The following is an 18,422-nucleotide window of genomic DNA, read 5'->3' as shown; positions in this document are numbered from 1 at the left end:
AGTGTGTTTTAAATTTTTGACAATCTGTCATATTTTGTTCTCTATGGTATGTTGGTATAAACGTTAAAGTATATCGATATATCAAATATAGACTTCGGTATACTTTAGTAGTTTTTCGGTATATTAATTTCATAGATTTTTAAAATAATACCGCACTGTTTGGTCGAATATTTATTTTTTTTTTATTTTCAAATTGTTGAATGCAACTAAAATCTATAGTACAAAAATTAAGCCAGATTAACTTAGATAATGCTGAAAATAATATAGTAATAGTATACCGATATACCAAGCATTCGGTATATTTTTGGTATATTTTTAAAATGACACCGCACTGGATAGCGGGTATCTCACAGTCTAGACTTAAAATTTGGAGTAAAAAATTTAGCTTACATTAAAAAAAATATTTTATACTCGTACAAATGTATAACAATTATTTAATTTAATAATTTTGACAATATGTATGTACTAATATTGATTGTTTCAAATATTATGTGTAGTCAAATATACATACAATTTACCATTTGAGTATTTACATAATTTATTTGCAAATACCGTATAATGAAGACTGTCTGTATTGATAATCCAATCTGGTGAGTTCGCATATAGGAATGTGTAGAGCTTAAGCTTCAGCCTCGGCATTCGATTTACAGCAATGTCAACTGAGTGGCTTTCGTATTGACATGCTTGCTTGCTACCTGTGTAACCTTTGGCAAGTAGCTTTAATATTTATATAGATTTAACACACACAAGCGAGCACATAAACGTTGCCACACACACACACACACACACACACAGAGCGGCAGAAGCATATGTAGTATGTGTACATCCTTGGCATGCAAAATCTGCTCAACTAATGAATTCAAGCGTATTAATTATTACGCATACGCCACATTGTGCGAAGGACGTCGAGCACAGTCAACCAACCAACGAGCTCACCGCCCTCACCTCCCTTTAACGCCACATCTCAAGCATCCTACTCACTCTCACACACACACACACACACACACTCTCTCTCTCTCTGGCTCACTTGAGCTCAGAAGCGCAAATTGTGCCAGGCGTTCGTTCCTCGTCCTCGTCCTCTTCGACATCGTCGTTGTCGTCGTCGTCGTCGACGTCGACGTTGTCGTTTTTGCTGGTGATGCTTCCTGTGCTGCCGTTTAGAGGCTGCCAAAAAACATTTATACAATTTTGCACGGAAATACTCACACACACATAGACACATTCCCACTCCCCCCACACACACACAGACACACACGCAGCGCATAAAAGTTTAAGCAGCGCAGCAAAAATGCCAAAAAGTTTCCACAGCATTCAACACACAAAATGGCACAAAAAGCGAGCAACAACTGCACAGAAAAAAAAAACAAAAACGTAAAACGAAAAACGAAAAATAAAATGGCAAGAAAAATCTATGAAAATGAAAATTAAAGCAAAAAAGACAATGCAAATCTGACAGCGAGCTGCGACCTGAAGTGGGCGAGAATGGGAGTGGCAGTGGGCGTAAAAATACTTAAAATTGAGTAAGGATGAAGCACTCGCTGTCTGCTACTTTTTAAACATCAGCACAAAAGGGATAGAATAACGGGACGAATCTATTTTTGGAAACTAAAATAAATGCATGGCGACCAACTTAAAGCTAAACTTGTTAACGAATAAGAAAGGCACTTACTTCATATAATATTAGTGGAGAACTGTTCAACAATTTGAGAACTTGATAAATATATTGTACTAGAAATATATAAAACAAAAAATATATATATATATATAAATTAGATTTATAAAACAAAAAGAAAATGATTTGCCAATTTCTAAATAAATTCTGAAGCTAAAAACGAAATTTAATTTTTATTTCTTTTTGTATGTGAATAATTTTAATATTCTGAATATAATAATACACATAATTATTTTAAATTTGTGAATTATTATGATCATTTAGAATAATAAAGTGATTCACAAATAAAAAAAAAAAAAAATTATTTTTTCTTTAAATTTTTTTTTTAAGTCTGGTACAAAGTATAATTTTTCTTGGCGAAATTCGTATATTATAATTTTAATGACGAATTCATCCCTAATCGATACCGAAGGTTGGGGTCGGGCTTACTTTTTTGGAAGGCACTGTAGCCACTCTTGACGACATATAAGCGATGCTGTGTATAAGTAAGTTTGTTGTCGTTGTCTCGTTGCCGCGCTGCTGTAAATGTTCTCGATGTTGCCTGCCACAATGAAGCGACTTGTTGTTGTTGTTGTTGCCTTTGGTTGTTGCCTGTGTTGTTGCTGTTGTTGGGCCTGGAGTTTCGGTTTCTGTTGCTGCCGTTGCTCCTACGTTATCATTCAGCGTGCAAGCTGTTTGCTCATTGTCTATTTATGCAAACACATACACATAAAAGAGAAGGCATGAATGAAAGATACTGAGAGCGAAAGAGAGCGGGAGAGCGAGAGAGAGCGAGATATGAGCACGTAAGCCAAACGCATTGAGGGCCAAACTGAAAATGGGTATTTCACAAGGAGGAGGAGTCGTGTCGAGAGCGGAGGAGGGGAGGGGAACACACACAATGCACGTGTGTTAAACAGACAGTTACAATTTGTATATCAACTGCGACACACACACACACACGAGGGATATGCATGTGTGAGTGTATCGCAGTGGCCCAAAAGTGTCGACGGTTTGTGCTTTCTCCACACACACACACACACACAATGTTGATCTGTGTATGTGTGTCTGTGTGTTCGTCACGGTAAAACTGAAATTGACAATGCATTTGGTATGCCTTCCCCTTCCTTTCCCCTTTCCCCTCTTCGCACTGCATTGCAACACAAATTTCGTATGCAAACGTTGAGAGGCAACTGAAACTGATTGAGAAATTGCGTTGATTTCTTCGTTTTCCAAGGCTTTGCAACTAATGTGAATTATAGACTTGTTATAGAAATCTAAAATTCATATTAACGTAATACAAATTTTGAGTCTTGGAACTTAATAGTCCTGAAAATAATTCTTTGAAATATAAATATTCAAAAAGCGATGTTTGAACGCTTCAGTCGAGGAAATGTGCTACGAATTTGTAACAAGTAAAACATCTCAGTATTATTGCTGAAGTATAATATAATAATATACCAAAAAATTACTAAACTATTTAATGGCTCAAATCATTTGGGTATATCTTGTTAAGTGGATATTAAATTGGTTACAGAGTACATTATACACTAGATTCGTTACACTAGTCCATATTTGGAATTTCTCAGTTATATATTTTGCATTTTTGTATTGCTTATTGCCCTAAGATTATACATATCTATATTATACTTAATCAAAAATATAATATAATGAAATATCATAAGCTGCTTAGCTTCTTTGATTCATAACCTGAGTTATTTTTGAATTTATAATATATTTTGAATGTAAGAGTATATTGATATATCAAATATACTAATTTCTAATATAATAAATTGGTATATTTTAGGAATAATACCGCGCAGTTTTGCTTTTATTGAAAATTGTTATAAGCAGAGACTCGCTACAAGATGCATAATGAAATAATTAACACCACCGATCATCCCAAACATATATTCTGAACCAATATCAAGTGCATAGCCGATTTAGCACATCAGCATCCAAGGAATATAGCGACATCTATCAGATTGCATACATCTATTTAAGTCGCTATCTCATTTCTTTCTGGTTTTATGCAAATAAAATAAAAAGCATCGATTAATGTTCTTTCATCATTTATTATTGTTGCAGGATTAAATCATTTGGGTATATCGTGGCAACAATGTTGTTGGGATCTATCCCGGTCTCCCTGGGTGGGGTGGCCTTGGTCTGGTTGGCTTTGGTCTCTTAGTTTTAGGCCTGGTTGGTTTCCTTCCACATTCTCCAGGTTGTACAAGAAGCAACATAAAGAACAAAGCAACAAGAATCAAGAAGTTAATACGCATCTTCACTAAAGAAAACTGTGTGCTGCACGTTGATTTTATAGTGAGCTAATTTACGTAAGATCTGATTTATGGAATAATTATATAAAGAATTTGATATGCCAATCTTTCCACTTGGAGGTTAAATTATTTACACTCGATTCTCTACAGCACTTGAAATTCAGAATATCTCGGTTATATAGTTTCGAAATTTGTACTGCGTATTGCCCTTAAATTATATGAGGGAAAGTTTCTAACCTGAAATTTAATAGAATAAAATAATATATTCTAAGCTACACATTTTATTCTGAAAATATACTGACAAAACACTGAAATATACCACATGATGTAAGATTATTTATTTCTATATTTTAAATATTTTTTACAATGTTATAGCTTAATTTTGGCATATTTTTAATCGTCTTAAAAGTTTGGTGTTCATTTAAGATTTTACCTTTTGGGTTCAACTTAAAGATGCTTTAGTATTTTTTGCCTTTTAAACTGTCATATTAATAAACAAAATTTCATAAATAAAAAAAAAAGAAATTATAAAATTAATACTTGTTTTTATATTTACATTTATATTTATTGAAACAAACATCAAAACATATTAACTGGGCGTTAAAACACATCGACATTTGTAACACAATATTTAGCATCCTCAGCTACTCGAGCAGAGAGCATGGAGCAGCCCAGAGAGAGGGGGGCAGGGAGGATGACAGAGGGGAGAGAGACTGAGGCATCTCGGGGTCAGCTTTTATTGCCATCATGACCCGCAAATCGCACACAAAATCCGCATACAAAACTCACAAAAGCCTTGTGGCATCCCAAAAACAGTCTGGGAACAATATGATGCCACCTATGCGATATACGACGAGTGTGTGCGTGTGTGTGTGAGTGTGAGTGTGTGATTGGGAGTGTGCGTGTGCGTGTCCTTTGCATGTCCTAACCAATACACATGCTGGTATCTGTGTAAGGATATGCTGCCCTTGTTGATCGCTTGTGTCGTTTCCTACAGCTTCGCTCGCTGTATCTGTCTCTTTCTCTCTCTCTCTCTCTCTCTCTCTCTCTCTCTCTGTCTCTGTCTCTGCCTCTATTTTTTCCTTCTGTCTCTGCCTGTGTGTGATTTACACTCTTTCGACTTCTGTGCGCCTGGCATTTTGTAAGCAAATTTTTAAAAATTCATTTCTCACATATGCAACACATTCACAGGGGTGTGCATGTGTGTGTGTGCGTGTGCGTGTGTATATGCCACACACATGTGTTGTTCCTTTGCTGACACTCTGCTGTTGACTCTGTTGCCTCCTGCTGCCTTCTCTCTCTCCCTCTTTATTTTTTTTTATCTCTGATAAACCCGAAGCCAACGCAATTTATACTCTTCGCACTTGCAACACTTGAACATGTGTGTATATGTGTGTGTGGTTGTGTGTGTGCGTGGCATTCTACCTAGCGTGCAGCTTATTAAGTTGTTGAATCTGAAGGCTTACTTCGAGTGTGCTTAGATTAACAATATTTATTCAAGTCTATTTAAATTTGTAATTTTTAAGCTCTTGGTGTTGCTCTGAGCTCCTCGAATCCTGTTGAGCGCACTTTTGTCAGTCGACAACTTGGTCAGTCGACTGGTCACAAAATTAAGCACTTTTCATTTAAGATTTGTAAATTCTTAAATATGTATATTTAATTTAAAATAACTGAAAACTCCATTTTGATGGTCAAAGGAATTAATTAGCTTTTTGTAAATAAAATATTTATGTTGTTTCTTTATTTATTGTATAATATGATAATCTTTGGCTGATAATCTGGTATATTTTGAGCTCTATGGTATGTGTATTACTTCATTTATATACCAAATATGACTTTTGGTATATTTTAGCATTCTTGTGGTATATTATTTGCTATATTTTAAGAATAATACCAATGCCACTTTATTGATATATCGAATATGGCGTTCGGTATATTTCAGTATATTTGTGTTATATTATTTCGTATATTTTAAGAATATTACCGCACTGTTTTTGCTTTTTATATAGAAGGAAATGTATGTAACAGGTAGAAGGAGGCATCTCCAACCCTATAAAGTAGCCGAGACGATATAGCCATGTCCGTCTGTCCGTCTGTGTGTCTGTGTGTCTGTCCGTCTGTCCGTATGAAACACTGGATCTCAGAGACTATAAGAGATAGAGCTATAATTTTTTTCCGACAGCATTTGTTATGTTTGCACGCAGATCGAGTTTGTTTCAAATTTTTGTCACGCCCACTTCCGCCCCCGCAAATCAAAAAAATCGAATAACAAGCGTAATTTTAAAGCAAGAGTTACGAATTTTGGCATATACAATAATTACTGTAGTAATTATGATTCCTGATCATATAATATAAAAATTGTGGAAGTTATTAAAGAAATACTTTTGTATGGGCAAAAACACCTACTTACTAGGGGTCTGAGTTGCTTTGGCCGACAGTCTGGCACATTGTGCCGTCTATGGTATATTTTGAATGGTGTACTATATCGATATGCCAAACATACCATTTGGTATATTTTTAGTATTTTTCAGTTTTTTCGGTATATTTTGAAAACGATACCGCAATATTTTGCCTTTATTAAAAATGGGTAGCGGGTATCTCACAGTCGAGCACACTCGACTGTAACTTTCTTACTTGTTATCTGTGGTTTACGGAGTTATTGATTAATTTTTTGAATAAATAGATCAAAAAATGCTGTTGTCGGTGTCAGTTGCAATTCTCTACTCGCTGCCGTCGACCATGAAGAAACTAATATTATTTGTTGCCCTCGTTGGATACGCTCAGGCACTTTCCTACTCCGATGTACTGGAGGAAAAATGGAATCGTTTTCAACTCGATTACACTAAGTTCTATGAGACTGAAGATGAATCATTGCTGCGCAGACGGATTTTCGAAGACAACAAACGGATGATCGACAATCACAACAGAAGATTTATGGCCGGAAAGGAGAGCTACGAAATGGGCGTCAATCAGTTCACGGATTTACTACCTAAGGAGTTCGAAAGTCTAATGCTAAGTTCAATAAACATTACGGAGGCAGAAGGTCTCATCGACTTTAGATACACTGCTCCGAGAGACGTAGTTTCGCCGAGGAGCATTGATTGGCGCACCAAGGGCGCAGTAACGAGAGTGAAGAATCAGGGGAGATGTGGATCATGCTGGGCATTTGCGACAACGGGCACGCTAGAGGGTCAGACCTTTGTGAAGACAGGTCGGTTGGTCTCGCTTTCTGAACAGAATCTGATGGACTGCTCGAATCGTCATCCATACAACAATAAAGGCTGCGCCGGTGGCTCGACATCGAGGGCTCTAAATTATATTAAGGACAATGGTGGCATTAATACGGAGTCTTCATATCCCTACAAGGGCACAATGCAGAAATGTCGATACGACAGACGGTACATTGGAGCCACTGTTAAAGGTCGTTCCATGGTAGAAGGCAAGAGTGAAAAGAATCTGGCAGCTGTAACGGCATTCCATGGTCCCGTTGCAGTAGCTGTTGACGGCAAAGGCATGCAGAGTTATAAAGGCGGAGTTTACAATAATCCAAATTGTTCAAAAACAAAATTGAATCATGCGATAGTTGTTGTTGGCTATGGGCACGATAAAAGAGGTGGCGATTACTGGCTGGTTAAGAATTCCTGGGGCACAACTTGGGGTGAACGCGGTTACATTCGTATGGCTCGTAATAGAAACAATCAATGTGGGATTGTAAGCTTTGCTGTCTTTCCGTTGGTGTGAATTTAATCAGCTTTTTATACCTGCTATCTATAAGGTGTAAGGGTATAATAACTTTGTCTGTATGCAAACTTTAATTAAAGAGTGTCATTGGGCTTTCAGCTATTTGATTGTTTTAAGTTTCTATTAAAATATGTCAACTCTTTAGGGAGCCGAAGGATCTGTGAACGGGTTAATGTCTTAAATTAAAAAATACAACATTTGAATAAATTAGCTAGTCTATCATACAACTAAAATTTTATGAAATTTAATATGTTTAATTTTGTATTTTTAAGTTGTAAAATATCTCATTTTTAATGAAAGCCTTCCTAGATTATTAGTATTTGTTTCATTTGTGTAACTCAAATTGATTTTATATTACAACATTTGTTCAATAATATTCATTATTTTCATTCAAGTCTAAACAATTTGTATACCCGCTACCCATAGGGTAGAAGGGTATTATAACTTTGTGCCGGCAGGAAATGTATGTAACAGGTAGAAGGAGGCATCTCCGATCCTATAAAGTATATATATTCTTGATCAGCGTCAACAGCCAAGACGATATAGCCGTGTCCGTCTGTCCGTCCGTCCGTAAGAAACACTGGATCTCAAAGACTATAAGAGATAGAGCTATAATTTTTTCGACAGCATTTGTTATGTTTGCACGCCCACTTCCGCCCACGCAATATTTTGAATGGTGTACTATATCGATATACCAAACATACCATTTGGTAAATTTTTAGTATTTTCGGTATATTTTGAAAATGATACCGCAATATTTTGCCTTTATTAAAAATGGGTAGCGGGTATCTCACAGTCGAGCACACTCGACTGTAACTTTCTTACTTGTTTCTAAAGTATATTTTATTCAATAATTTGTATATTCTTGGAAGTACCTTCTCCCTTTTTTTTATTCTTAGAGGATATCTCAAAGACTTTCTTTTGTCTTATCATTTTTATCTTCTTTTCATTTCTTTTTTTTTATTAGAAAAGTGATAAATGGAATATACAATATACATAGTACTTGGTTTGAAGAATTCGTAAATATTTCAAGCCACCTTTTATTTGATGTTGTCAATAATTTTCTGTCAATTTCACAATTCTCAAAGTGTTCTAATATTTACAGCGAAGGAGATGTACATTTGAGTATTAAAAATGAATAACACAAAGTATTTTTTGAACTATAAAAGTTTATTTATTTTTTTTTTTTTATTTTTTTTTTTGCTTAAGTGGTCCATAGTTATTTAAAGCCAATTAGTTTGAAGGGCATATCCCAAAAAAATTACCGATTTCGAATGAATGAATTAGGCATCCGCATCATCGTTGGCTGCATCATCATCATTGGCATTAGCTGCGTCAGCTGCTCCCTTGTTGGCAAAAGCGGCGCCAATAATGCACAAGGTGACCAAGATTGCCTTTAAATAGAAGAATTATTTATTAGTTCAAATATTTTTCAGCAGTGAAGAGTCAAACTTACGAATAGTTTCATATTTAGATATTGACTGCAAACAATTGCTGACTGACTTTTTGCCTGAAATCTCGTCTCCTTTTATATGATCTCCGATTGTGCTGCATTTGATGTGCTTATTTGTTCCATTTAGTTTTAATTAGCAATTTCATTACGTCTACAGCATTCGTCTCAGTTGTCTAGACAAATTAGGTCACGGGAATCATATATAACAATAATATATAATAAATATTTTGTTTTGTACTTTAAAGGTAACTTCAATTATCAAAAATTGAATTCTAAATTTTTATTAGTTAATTCATTACAATGCTTCTCAATTTAAGGCTAATTTTTAGCGTACAAATGTTTCGTATATCTTTTCTTTTTTATGTTTTACTAATATATTTAGTAGAAATGATTAAAGTGTCCTTAATTTTGATATTGTAATATATTCATATTTTTATACCCGCTACCCATAGGGTAAAAGGGTATTATAGCTTTGTGCCGGCAGGAAATGTATGTAACAGGTAGAAGAAGGCATCTCCGACCCTATAAAGTATATATTCTTGATCAGCATCAACGGCCAAGACGATCTAACCATGTCCGTCTGTCTGTCTGTCTGTCTGTCGGTCTGTCCGTATGAAACACTGGATCTCAGAGACTATAGGAGATAGAAATTTTTTTTCGACAGCATTTGTTATGTTTGCACGCAGATCAAGTTTGTTTCAAATTGTATTTTTGTATTGTATTTTTAAAGCTAGAGCTACGAATTTTGGTATATACAATAATTACTATAGTAGTTATGATCTTTGAAAATTTGGTTGCGATCAGATATGGAAGTTATTAAAGAAATACTTTTGTATGGGCAAAAACGCCTATTTAAAAGGGGTCTTAGTTGCTTGGGTTGACAATCTGGTATATTGTGCCGTCTATGGTATATTTTGAATGTGGTAGTATTTTTGTAGTATCTTCGGTATATTTTGACTTGACTGTAGCTTTCTTACTTGTTAGTATTATTATCACTATTATTATCTATGAGTAATATTCTTATTATTTTCTTTCATTTCACTTACTATGTATAATAAATCTACTCAATTATTAACATACTATGATTTCTTAACTGCCAATTAGGCCAAGCTGCATGAAATTCCACTGAATTTCACAATTCGGCACATTTAGTGTGGCATTACTTTTGAAATCTAATGTTAGTATTTATGTTATTTGGGTGAGAAATTCATAAGTGTGCATTATTAAGCAACACAATACACAAACACATAGATAGATATGTAGTATGTATATATTTGCCTGTGGGGACGACAGGTGCTTAGGTGAGTCCGCCTGCCTGCCTCCTTTCGCCTTCCTTTCGCCCCCAATTCAACGTTCGCCCTATGCGCCACTTAGCATTTAAGTGGGCGGCATTGTGGGCGACTTTGCTTATGCTTATGGTTGCTATCTCTCTCTAGCGTACTTCGTCGCTCTCTGTCGCTGTGAACACTCTCTGCTGCTCTTTGCTAAGACATTTTGGTAAATCTTCTTTAACAAGCGCAAGCAAAAGTAGCAACAACATCAAGCGGCGAGCGCATAAAATGCTATGAAAAAGCAAACGAAGCCGCCAAAACACACACAAGCAAGGGGGAGAGGTGAGGAAGTGGGGAACTGACAAACTCAAACATAAGTTGCACACACACACACACACAGATACACACAGAGAGAACTGCTAAAGCCGCAGGAGCGGCAAGGACGTTGTGTTATAAATTTTATGAGCTTGCCAGCAGCAGTTCTACATATGTACGTATGTGTGTGAGTGTGCATAAGTGTATGTGTGTGTGTGTGTGTGTTGGCTCATAAAAATAAGTTGCACTCGTGCCACGCTTTCCACGCTTTTCTCACATTTCGTTTGCCTGCCACACGCTATAAAAAACTTTGCTTGGGTGTTGGCATTTCTCTCTCTATCGCTCTCTCTCTCTCTCTCTATCGCTCTCTCTCTCTCTGTCTCTTTCTTTGTGTGTGTGGGAGTCCTTGTCTCTGTGTGTGTGTGTCTCTTGGCAGTCAGTCAGTCAGGCATTGTTGTTGCTCTGTATATTTCCTTCAGCTGCCTCCCTCGCTGCTTGACTGGCAAGCGGAAACATAACCAGAAGGATAACGCTATAATGCCCCAGTGGTACAACCCGATTGTGTTTTATTCGTAGACAATATACAAGTTTTCTTCCAGTCCCGTCATGTGTAGACACAAGATGCGAAAAGACTTACTCACTTCGTTTTGCCGTATATGCGGAACTGATTATCTACAAGACTCGTCGAGTATAAATTCTTGCCAAAGGGAAATTTAAATTTCCCTCGGCTGCGCTGGCGGAATTTGTACTCGACGTTTCTTGTAGAAAATATGCGGTGCAGCTCTTGCCGAAAATCTGTGCTTAGATTCTAGTGCGTAGTTCGGAATATGCAAAATAAAAATACGCTCAAAAATATATGCAGTAAATAAAATGTTTATTATACTTGAAATTAAATTTATTAAAACTAATACAATGAGTACTTAAATTTATATATAATATTATCTAAACAGTTTTACTTATAACTAAATAATATAATAGCTAAAAGAAAAAATTAATTTATTTCGCCGTTTTCAATATTCTTCGCCCTGAACAATGCCTTGTAGTTTTTATTTTTATCATCCAACGTAGCTCTTTCGTGGTCCTCAAAACTGTAAATATAAATACAAATACAAATATATTTTTTAATTTAAATCAGATTAGAATAGTAGTTTAATAATATTAACAACTTACCTCTTATTGTTTTATAAAAGACGCGCAGGAAAAAATCAACTTTCTTGTACAGCACTCACAAAACAAATGACAAATGATACACAAAATTGCACATGTTCGAGAAAAGTAGGCGTTAGGGAAATTACGCGTTGCGCTAAGAGGGCGCGTACACCAGACTCAATGCAAGAAGCATTCTACAAGACGATTCATCTAACGATCTGCATAAAATTCTTGCAGTCTCCGTCTTGGCATGACACGAAACACAATTGGGAATACATACAAAAACATTTCTCGACTCGGTGTCTCCTTCCCCCCCTCTCTCTCTTTCTGTCTCTCTCTCTCTCTCTCTCTCTCTTTCACGCTGCCTATATGTGTTTGTACATATATTCTTGTCTCCGTCGCTTTTGTTAGCCACTCCACTGTTGCCTTTTTTAACTGTTGTTGTTGTTGTTGCTACTGCTGCTGCTGCTTCTTCTTCCCTACCTCTCTCCCTACTGTTTGCCCTCTCCTCTCTACATACTTTCCTGTTTTTGGCTTTGGCTTCTCTCTCCTCAGTTTGTTATACATTTTTCTATTTTCTTTTTTTACTTTTTGTTCAAGTGAAATTCTGTTTTTTTTTATGTTGCTCTGCTTCTTCGCCGCAATATGTGTGTGTATGTTTCCATGTGTGTGTAAGTTGGTGAGTGTGTATGTATGTGTGATTGTGTGTGTGTGTTTGCGTTGGCTATGGAAAAGCGCATGTGGTTAACAGTAAGTGAAAAAGGTCCTGAGCTCAGCTTTGAGGCAAAATCCGAAAAATTACACTAAACTGTTATTGCTTTCAATTAATTGTGTTGCACTTTTTAATTATTAAATTATTTCAAATATTTATTTAAGGTTTTGAGAGAGCAGCAAATATAATTGAGAGTTTCATTTAGTTCACTTACTGTGGCAATTAAATGCATTTATTAAATAATAACAAAATAATATTATGAATATATTAAAATGTTGCTTATTTAATGATTAATTCAAATTTGTTGATAATAAATTATTAATAAATTTGCTAATAATATGAACTAATATGGTCAATCTAGTAACAAATTTATAAAGAGAAAAAACATAAATGAATAATAATTCAATAATGCTTAAAAATTTTCAAATAACGTTCAAAGTTTAGAATGCTAAAAATATTTAAAAATAAATAAATAAAACAAAAGAAAAATTAAATATTCAACATTTAAATATATTACTATAACAACTCATTAATTTTATATCTGTTTTAATAAAATGAAAAAAATAAATCACCATGAATTAAAACTGAATTGAAATTTAGTTAAATTCACATTTGGTACATCTTTTATATATTTTAATACAATAATTTGCTAAAAAATTTACAAATAAAACACAAAAGCCTATTAATTGAAGAGAAATTTACAAAAAAAAATAACAAATATTATTATATACGAAGTAAAATGAAATTTATGCAAATATTAATATTAATATTAATATTTCAAACAAATATTTATATTTTACAAAGCTAAAAGAGTAATTATATATTTATAATATGGTTATGTATTTTTTGTTTTTTTTTTTTCCTATTTATATTTCAGTTTTTTTTTTCAAGCCCTTGCCAATTTTTAATTTTTTTTTTTTGTAAATTTATAAACATAATTCCTTCCTGTTACTATTTCACTTTTCTTAAAAATAATTTTCAAAGTTTTATGGTTTTTTATTTTATATTTTATTTTATAATTCATTTAAATACATAAAAAAAAATTCTATTTGTATGTATGTACATATAATAATTAAAATATAATAATTATTTATATAAAATGTATTATAATAGTTTGTTATTTTTTATTTATTATTTATATTTTAAAACTTCTCTTTGAAATGCATTAAATAAATTTGTATTTTTATTTTCCCCTTTTTAATTATGAGCAGTGTGATTGCAAGTCGACTTAATCGCTTGGCCCCAATTTTTCTGTGTTCTCTTTCGGCTGAAGTTTTTTTTTCGGTCTCGGTTTTTCCTCTTTTTATTTATATTTTTGTTGATGTTCATTGCGTTGCCTTTGCTGTTGCCTGTCTGTCGCCTCTGTCCGCCTGTTTGCGTGCTGGCTTGTTTGTTACTCTTGTGTGTGTTGTTTTTTTGGTCCCTCTTTGGTTTATTTTTTGCGCTTCTCTATTATTTACAATTTTCTTTTGTGCTTGTTGTTGCTGTTGTTGTTCGTTTCGTTTCGTTCCGCATGGATTTCATATAATTTTGTTGCTTCATTCATTGTTGGTTGCATGTTGGTTAAATGTGTAGCTCTCTCTTTTTCTCTCTGTCTCTCGAGACTTTTGCCAGATGAAAGCTGTGAGTATTTCCCTGGGAATGGAAATGGGAAGGGGGGAGTGTGCGATAAATGTCTCTCTCCATTCGCTGTGCATCGCATCACACGCGCATTCAGTGCAAGATTCGACTCTCGCAACTCGCCTTTGGCTGCCCGTAAAAGTATGCTACGAAAAAAACGATAAAAAAAGAACGCATGAAACACGCACACGGCCCCAAAATAGAAAAGTAAACTTGCGTTGCAATTTTATGCAACTGCCACGCCCACACAACACTATTTACCGCCCATGCAACTGCTGCAGGATTTGATGGTGAAAATGATTTCAGTTTCAGCTTTTTTTTTTTGTTTTTTTCCTTTTTTCACTTTTTTGCTTCACTCTTTTCTTTTTTACGATGACGCTGCCATTTCGTACGCTTTGTTTTGCAGCCAAGAAGGAGCGGATATGATGATGGGAAGAGGGAGGGGCAGCACAGAGGGAGGAGTATGAGGTGCAATGACAGCGACAGCAACAACGACAACAACAACTTGAACGCGAACGCAACGTGCGCGAAAATGAAATAAACTTTATATGCCAGTCGCTGGGGGAAGTGAGGAGGTATGTTGCAAGGGGAGGGGAGGCAGGAGGGGGTGTGCCTGTGGCGGCGTTAACAAACTGTGCCCTTTTTGCCGACGTCGACGCGGTGACGGAGGCCAAGTTGAACAGGCGAGAAGCGCGTATAGCAAGTGGCAATTTCACGCGGCAAAACGAAGTTCGCCAAAAGCCAAGCCAAACGGTGAGAGGAAGAGTGGAGAGAGTAGAGGAAGGGGGATGGGGGATGACAGCTAGGGGTGGGGAGGGAAGTCGCAGCGTCGTCTGTGCGCCCAAAAAAACACATTTCGTATTCAGTGCTCGTAAAGTAGAGACTCAGAAACAGAAGCCAAGGGGAAAGAGGCGGCAATTGGGATGCGTTGCAAAGAGAGTGAAGGAATGGAGTGAGAAGAGTAAGAATAAAAGAGGGAAGAAGTAGGAGGTAGGGGGTGAAGCTTGGCAGCAGTTTCTGCGAGCTGATGTTTTATGCGGTGGGTTTTAAAAATCTTGCGTTGATGTCGTTGCGTGTGCCGCAGTTTTCCATTGTTGTTGCTCTAGTTGTCGTTGTCGTTGTTGTTCCTAGAGTTATCCTCGTGGTTGTTGTTGTTGGACAGCTTCCACCTGGAGAGCACATAAAACCGAAACGAAACGAAACGAAACCAAGAGAAAACGCTATAACGCCTGAAATAGCGAAATGTTCAAATTGCAGCAGTAAAATTTGTGCCCAGCGCCATAAATGAAAAATGAAACTTGTCTCTGCTCCAGCGACTTTTGAAGTGCGCCAACATCAACGCCCAACGATGAATGCCATAAAACGCTTGGGAAATTTAAGTACAGTCTAAAACTGGGCTGAGCTGCAAAAAACTTGGCCAAGGCGGAGCCATAAATGCATATCATAATGATGCCATATTCTCTTGATCAGCAGCCACAACAGAGTTCATTTAATAATGTCCTTCTGTCTATCCTTCATTCTTTCAATTTTGTACAACACTTTCCCTTACAAAAATCATAAAATAGCTTGCAAATTTATATCATATTTATATTTTCCCAAAAGAATGAATAATTTGTATTAATTAATTGTCATCAGCATCGTCGTTGGCTTTAACATCATCGTCAGCTGCTCCCTTGTTGGCAAAAGCGGCGCCAATAATGCACAAAGTGACCAAGATTGCCTGGAAATAAATGAATTCCTTTAGTTTGAATATTTTAAAACACTCAATAGTCAAACTTACGAATAGTTTCATATTTAGATGTTGACTGCAAAAAACTGCTGACTGACATTGTTTGAATTCTTTCCTCGTTTATATACGATCTCTGATTTTATACGCAAATTTGTTCCATTTAGTTTTTAATTGGTAATTTTACGTCTACAGCATTCGTCTCAGTATGTTAGAAAGCAAATGCGTTAACATTTTTTATGAATTATATAAGAGGATTTATATAACATTAAATTGATTTTTTAATAAGTATTTTAATTTAAAATGTTGTGAAAGATTAAAAATACATACGATTATTATACGATTGTATTTATACATTATAAAAAGTTCAAACAAAATTTGTCAGCAAAGAATAGGTAATGAAAACAATAATTGCTATTAAATGCCAGGATAATTTATATCAGAAATTTTAAGATAATCCTGCCAAAAGAGGTTGCCAAGCGTATCTAAGTGGTTAAAGCGACGATATTAATGCAAAACATTATGATTATATATTGTTGTATGTCACTCGAAATGTTCAATTTCTTCTCATTGTGCTAAGCAAATATTGAATAAAAGAGTAGAAATTGATAAAAAAATATAAATTAATGTTACTTTAAAATAAAAAAATTTTAAATTTCATTTACAATCAATTTTCAATAACTCTAAAACTTACACCATTGATTGGATTTAAGTTGGATTTATTTTAAAACATATAAATTCTGAATTTTTATTGTTATAAAATTTAATGCATAAATAATTTTCACTTGTGAAATTTATGGAATTTTAATTTATTTTGTTATCATGCTAAATTGTTTAAAAAATGCAAGCAGAAATAAGTTATGATTAAATATTGGAAAAAAGTGTGAATAATATTCCGGAAAATGTTTTTATGCATGGCAACTAATAAATATTGAAGTCGGAACATGGACGCTCATATTATTCAAGATTAGTCATAAGTGAGCTGCCAACTTGGCTGAGTAAAACACACAAACACATATTTACACACAAGCACACACACGTAGAAGGAGTACAAATTTCTTTTCATTTCAGTTGCCAGTCGCTGTGAGACAGGCAAACAAATGCGCCTCACTTCGCCTTGCTAGCTGCAATCGTTCCATGCATTTTTAATAGACGCTCTGCCATGAAAGAAAAACAGCAAGAAGGCGAAAAAAAAGAACGAAAATGAAATAGACGAAAAGAAAAGCGAGCGAAAAAAATGAGAATGAAGCGAAGAAAAAAGCATATTTGCCAGCACGGCGTATACGTAATTTTCGCATATTGCGTATACGTTGCAGCGCGTGGCAAGAAATGCAACGAATTTCACACTCACACAGACACACTCGAGGCTTATGTAAGCGGGTGAGTTGACAGTGATAGGGGGGAGGGGGGTATAAGCGGAGGAAAATGAGGCGAGAGGGAAGAGAAATTGAAGCAAGCAAAAAGGCAGCGCTCTAGTGTCAACATTGTGCATGGCGGAAAATGCGAGAAAAGCGAGTGCAAGAGAAACAGTTCAACTCAGCAGAAACGCAGGGAGGAGGGGGGCGTTGTGGGCGTGTCAGTTTGCAGCATGAAGCGGAAGTTGAGTTACAAAATTAAATTGATAATATTTTTTACTCGTTTTTTTTTTCTTCATGCTCCTCTTGACTCTGCTGCTATGTGAACTCTGCATGAATATGTGTGTGTGTGTGAAAGAGAGAGCGAATGTGTGTGTGTATGGCAACAATGGCGACGTCGTCATCGTCATCGTAATGTGCACCGGAAACGCTTGAAGTACATTCACATGCCAGAGCAACAACAACAAAGAAAGGAATCTTCTTGGGATGAACAGCAGTAGCGAAGCGAGCCAAGGAAGTTGTCTACAGCTTCGACTCTATATATTTATATATAACACACTCTTTCTCTATACCTATCTCTCTCTCTCTCTCTTTCTCTCTCTGTCTTTCTCTCTGTGTGTGGCAAGGACAACAGACGCCAATGCACTCAGCAGCAACAGCAGCTAAGTGCGCTGCCCGTGGCAAAAATTGCAGCCAGCTCATGACTTTGCAACTACACACAACTCGTTGCAGACTGATGGGGCATGTGGCATGTGGCATGCGGCACGGTTGTTGCGATTTCCGGGGCCAAGCTTAATGCTCTTGTGGCTTTAAACATCGATGCATCAATGCTGCATCATATTTGAAATGTCACTAATGCCCAGCATCGATTCTAGTTTTTCTCCCAATTTGATGAAGTGACAAACAACAAAATGAAGAACGAGCATTGCAATAAAGCTGACAAAAGCAAATAGTAACAGGCCACCCACTTCTCTAGCAACTTTCTCTTTACCTTTTACGCTTTTACTGCCCTTTTTTTTGCCACTGCCAATTGTCGCTCAACCCACGGCGACAACGCGGCGGCTGCTGTTAATATGACAAAAAGCAGCAGAAGAAACGCAAAAGTTTCCTCTTTGCACAAGAAGCTTGCCCCCGAAATGCAGACAAACTT

The 18,422-nt window shown here is 35.8% G+C and overlaps 1 protein-coding gene and 3 long non-coding RNA genes across 4 annotated transcripts; 2 read left to right on the top strand and 2 right to left on the bottom strand.

Annotated features, from left to right (window-relative positions):
- The first annotated feature begins 6,635 nt into the window (after positions 1 to 6,635).
- Positions 6,636 to 7,773, top strand: LOC117571365 (procathepsin L-like). The gene has a single exon (XM_034253476.2). It carries the CDS (start codon positions 6,670 to 6,672, stop codon positions 7,669 to 7,671), a length of 1,002 nt encoding a protein of 333 aa, XP_034109367.1. The 5' UTR covers positions 6,636 to 6,669; the 3' UTR covers positions 7,672 to 7,773.
- Positions 7,774 to 8,822: 1,049 nt separating this feature from the next.
- LOC117569223 (uncharacterized) lies at positions 8,823 to 9,199 on the bottom strand. Its single transcript, XR_004572243.2, has 2 exons — positions 9,128 to 9,199; positions 8,823 to 9,065 (listed from the first exon to the last, which is right to left on the bottom strand). It is a non-coding gene; the product is annotated as an uncharacterized LOC117569223 (long non-coding RNA).
- Positions 9,200 to 15,753: 6,554 nt separating this feature from the next.
- On the bottom strand, positions 15,754 to 16,174 carry LOC117569717 (uncharacterized). The gene is made up of 2 exons (XR_004572275.2): positions 15,972 to 16,174; positions 15,754 to 15,911 (listed from the first exon to the last, which is right to left on the bottom strand). It is a non-coding gene; the product is annotated as an uncharacterized LOC117569717 (long non-coding RNA).
- A 712-nt stretch (positions 16,175 to 16,886) lies between these two features.
- LOC127565713 (uncharacterized) lies at positions 16,887 to 18,353 on the top strand. Its single transcript, XR_007955062.1, has 3 exons — positions 16,887 to 16,915; positions 16,989 to 17,297; positions 17,907 to 18,353. It is a non-coding gene; the product is annotated as an uncharacterized LOC127565713 (long non-coding RNA).
- Positions 18,354 to 18,422: the final 69 nt, after the last annotated feature.

This window comes from Drosophila albomicans, chromosome 3 (assembly GCF_009650485.2).
Source record: "Drosophila albomicans strain 15112-1751.03 chromosome 3, ASM965048v2, whole genome shotgun sequence".
Lineage (NCBI taxonomy): Eukaryota > Metazoa > Arthropoda > Insecta > Diptera > Drosophilidae > Drosophila > Drosophila albomicans.
Note: the sequence above shows the minus strand (reverse complement) of the source record. Positions and strands in the feature narration are given on the sequence as shown.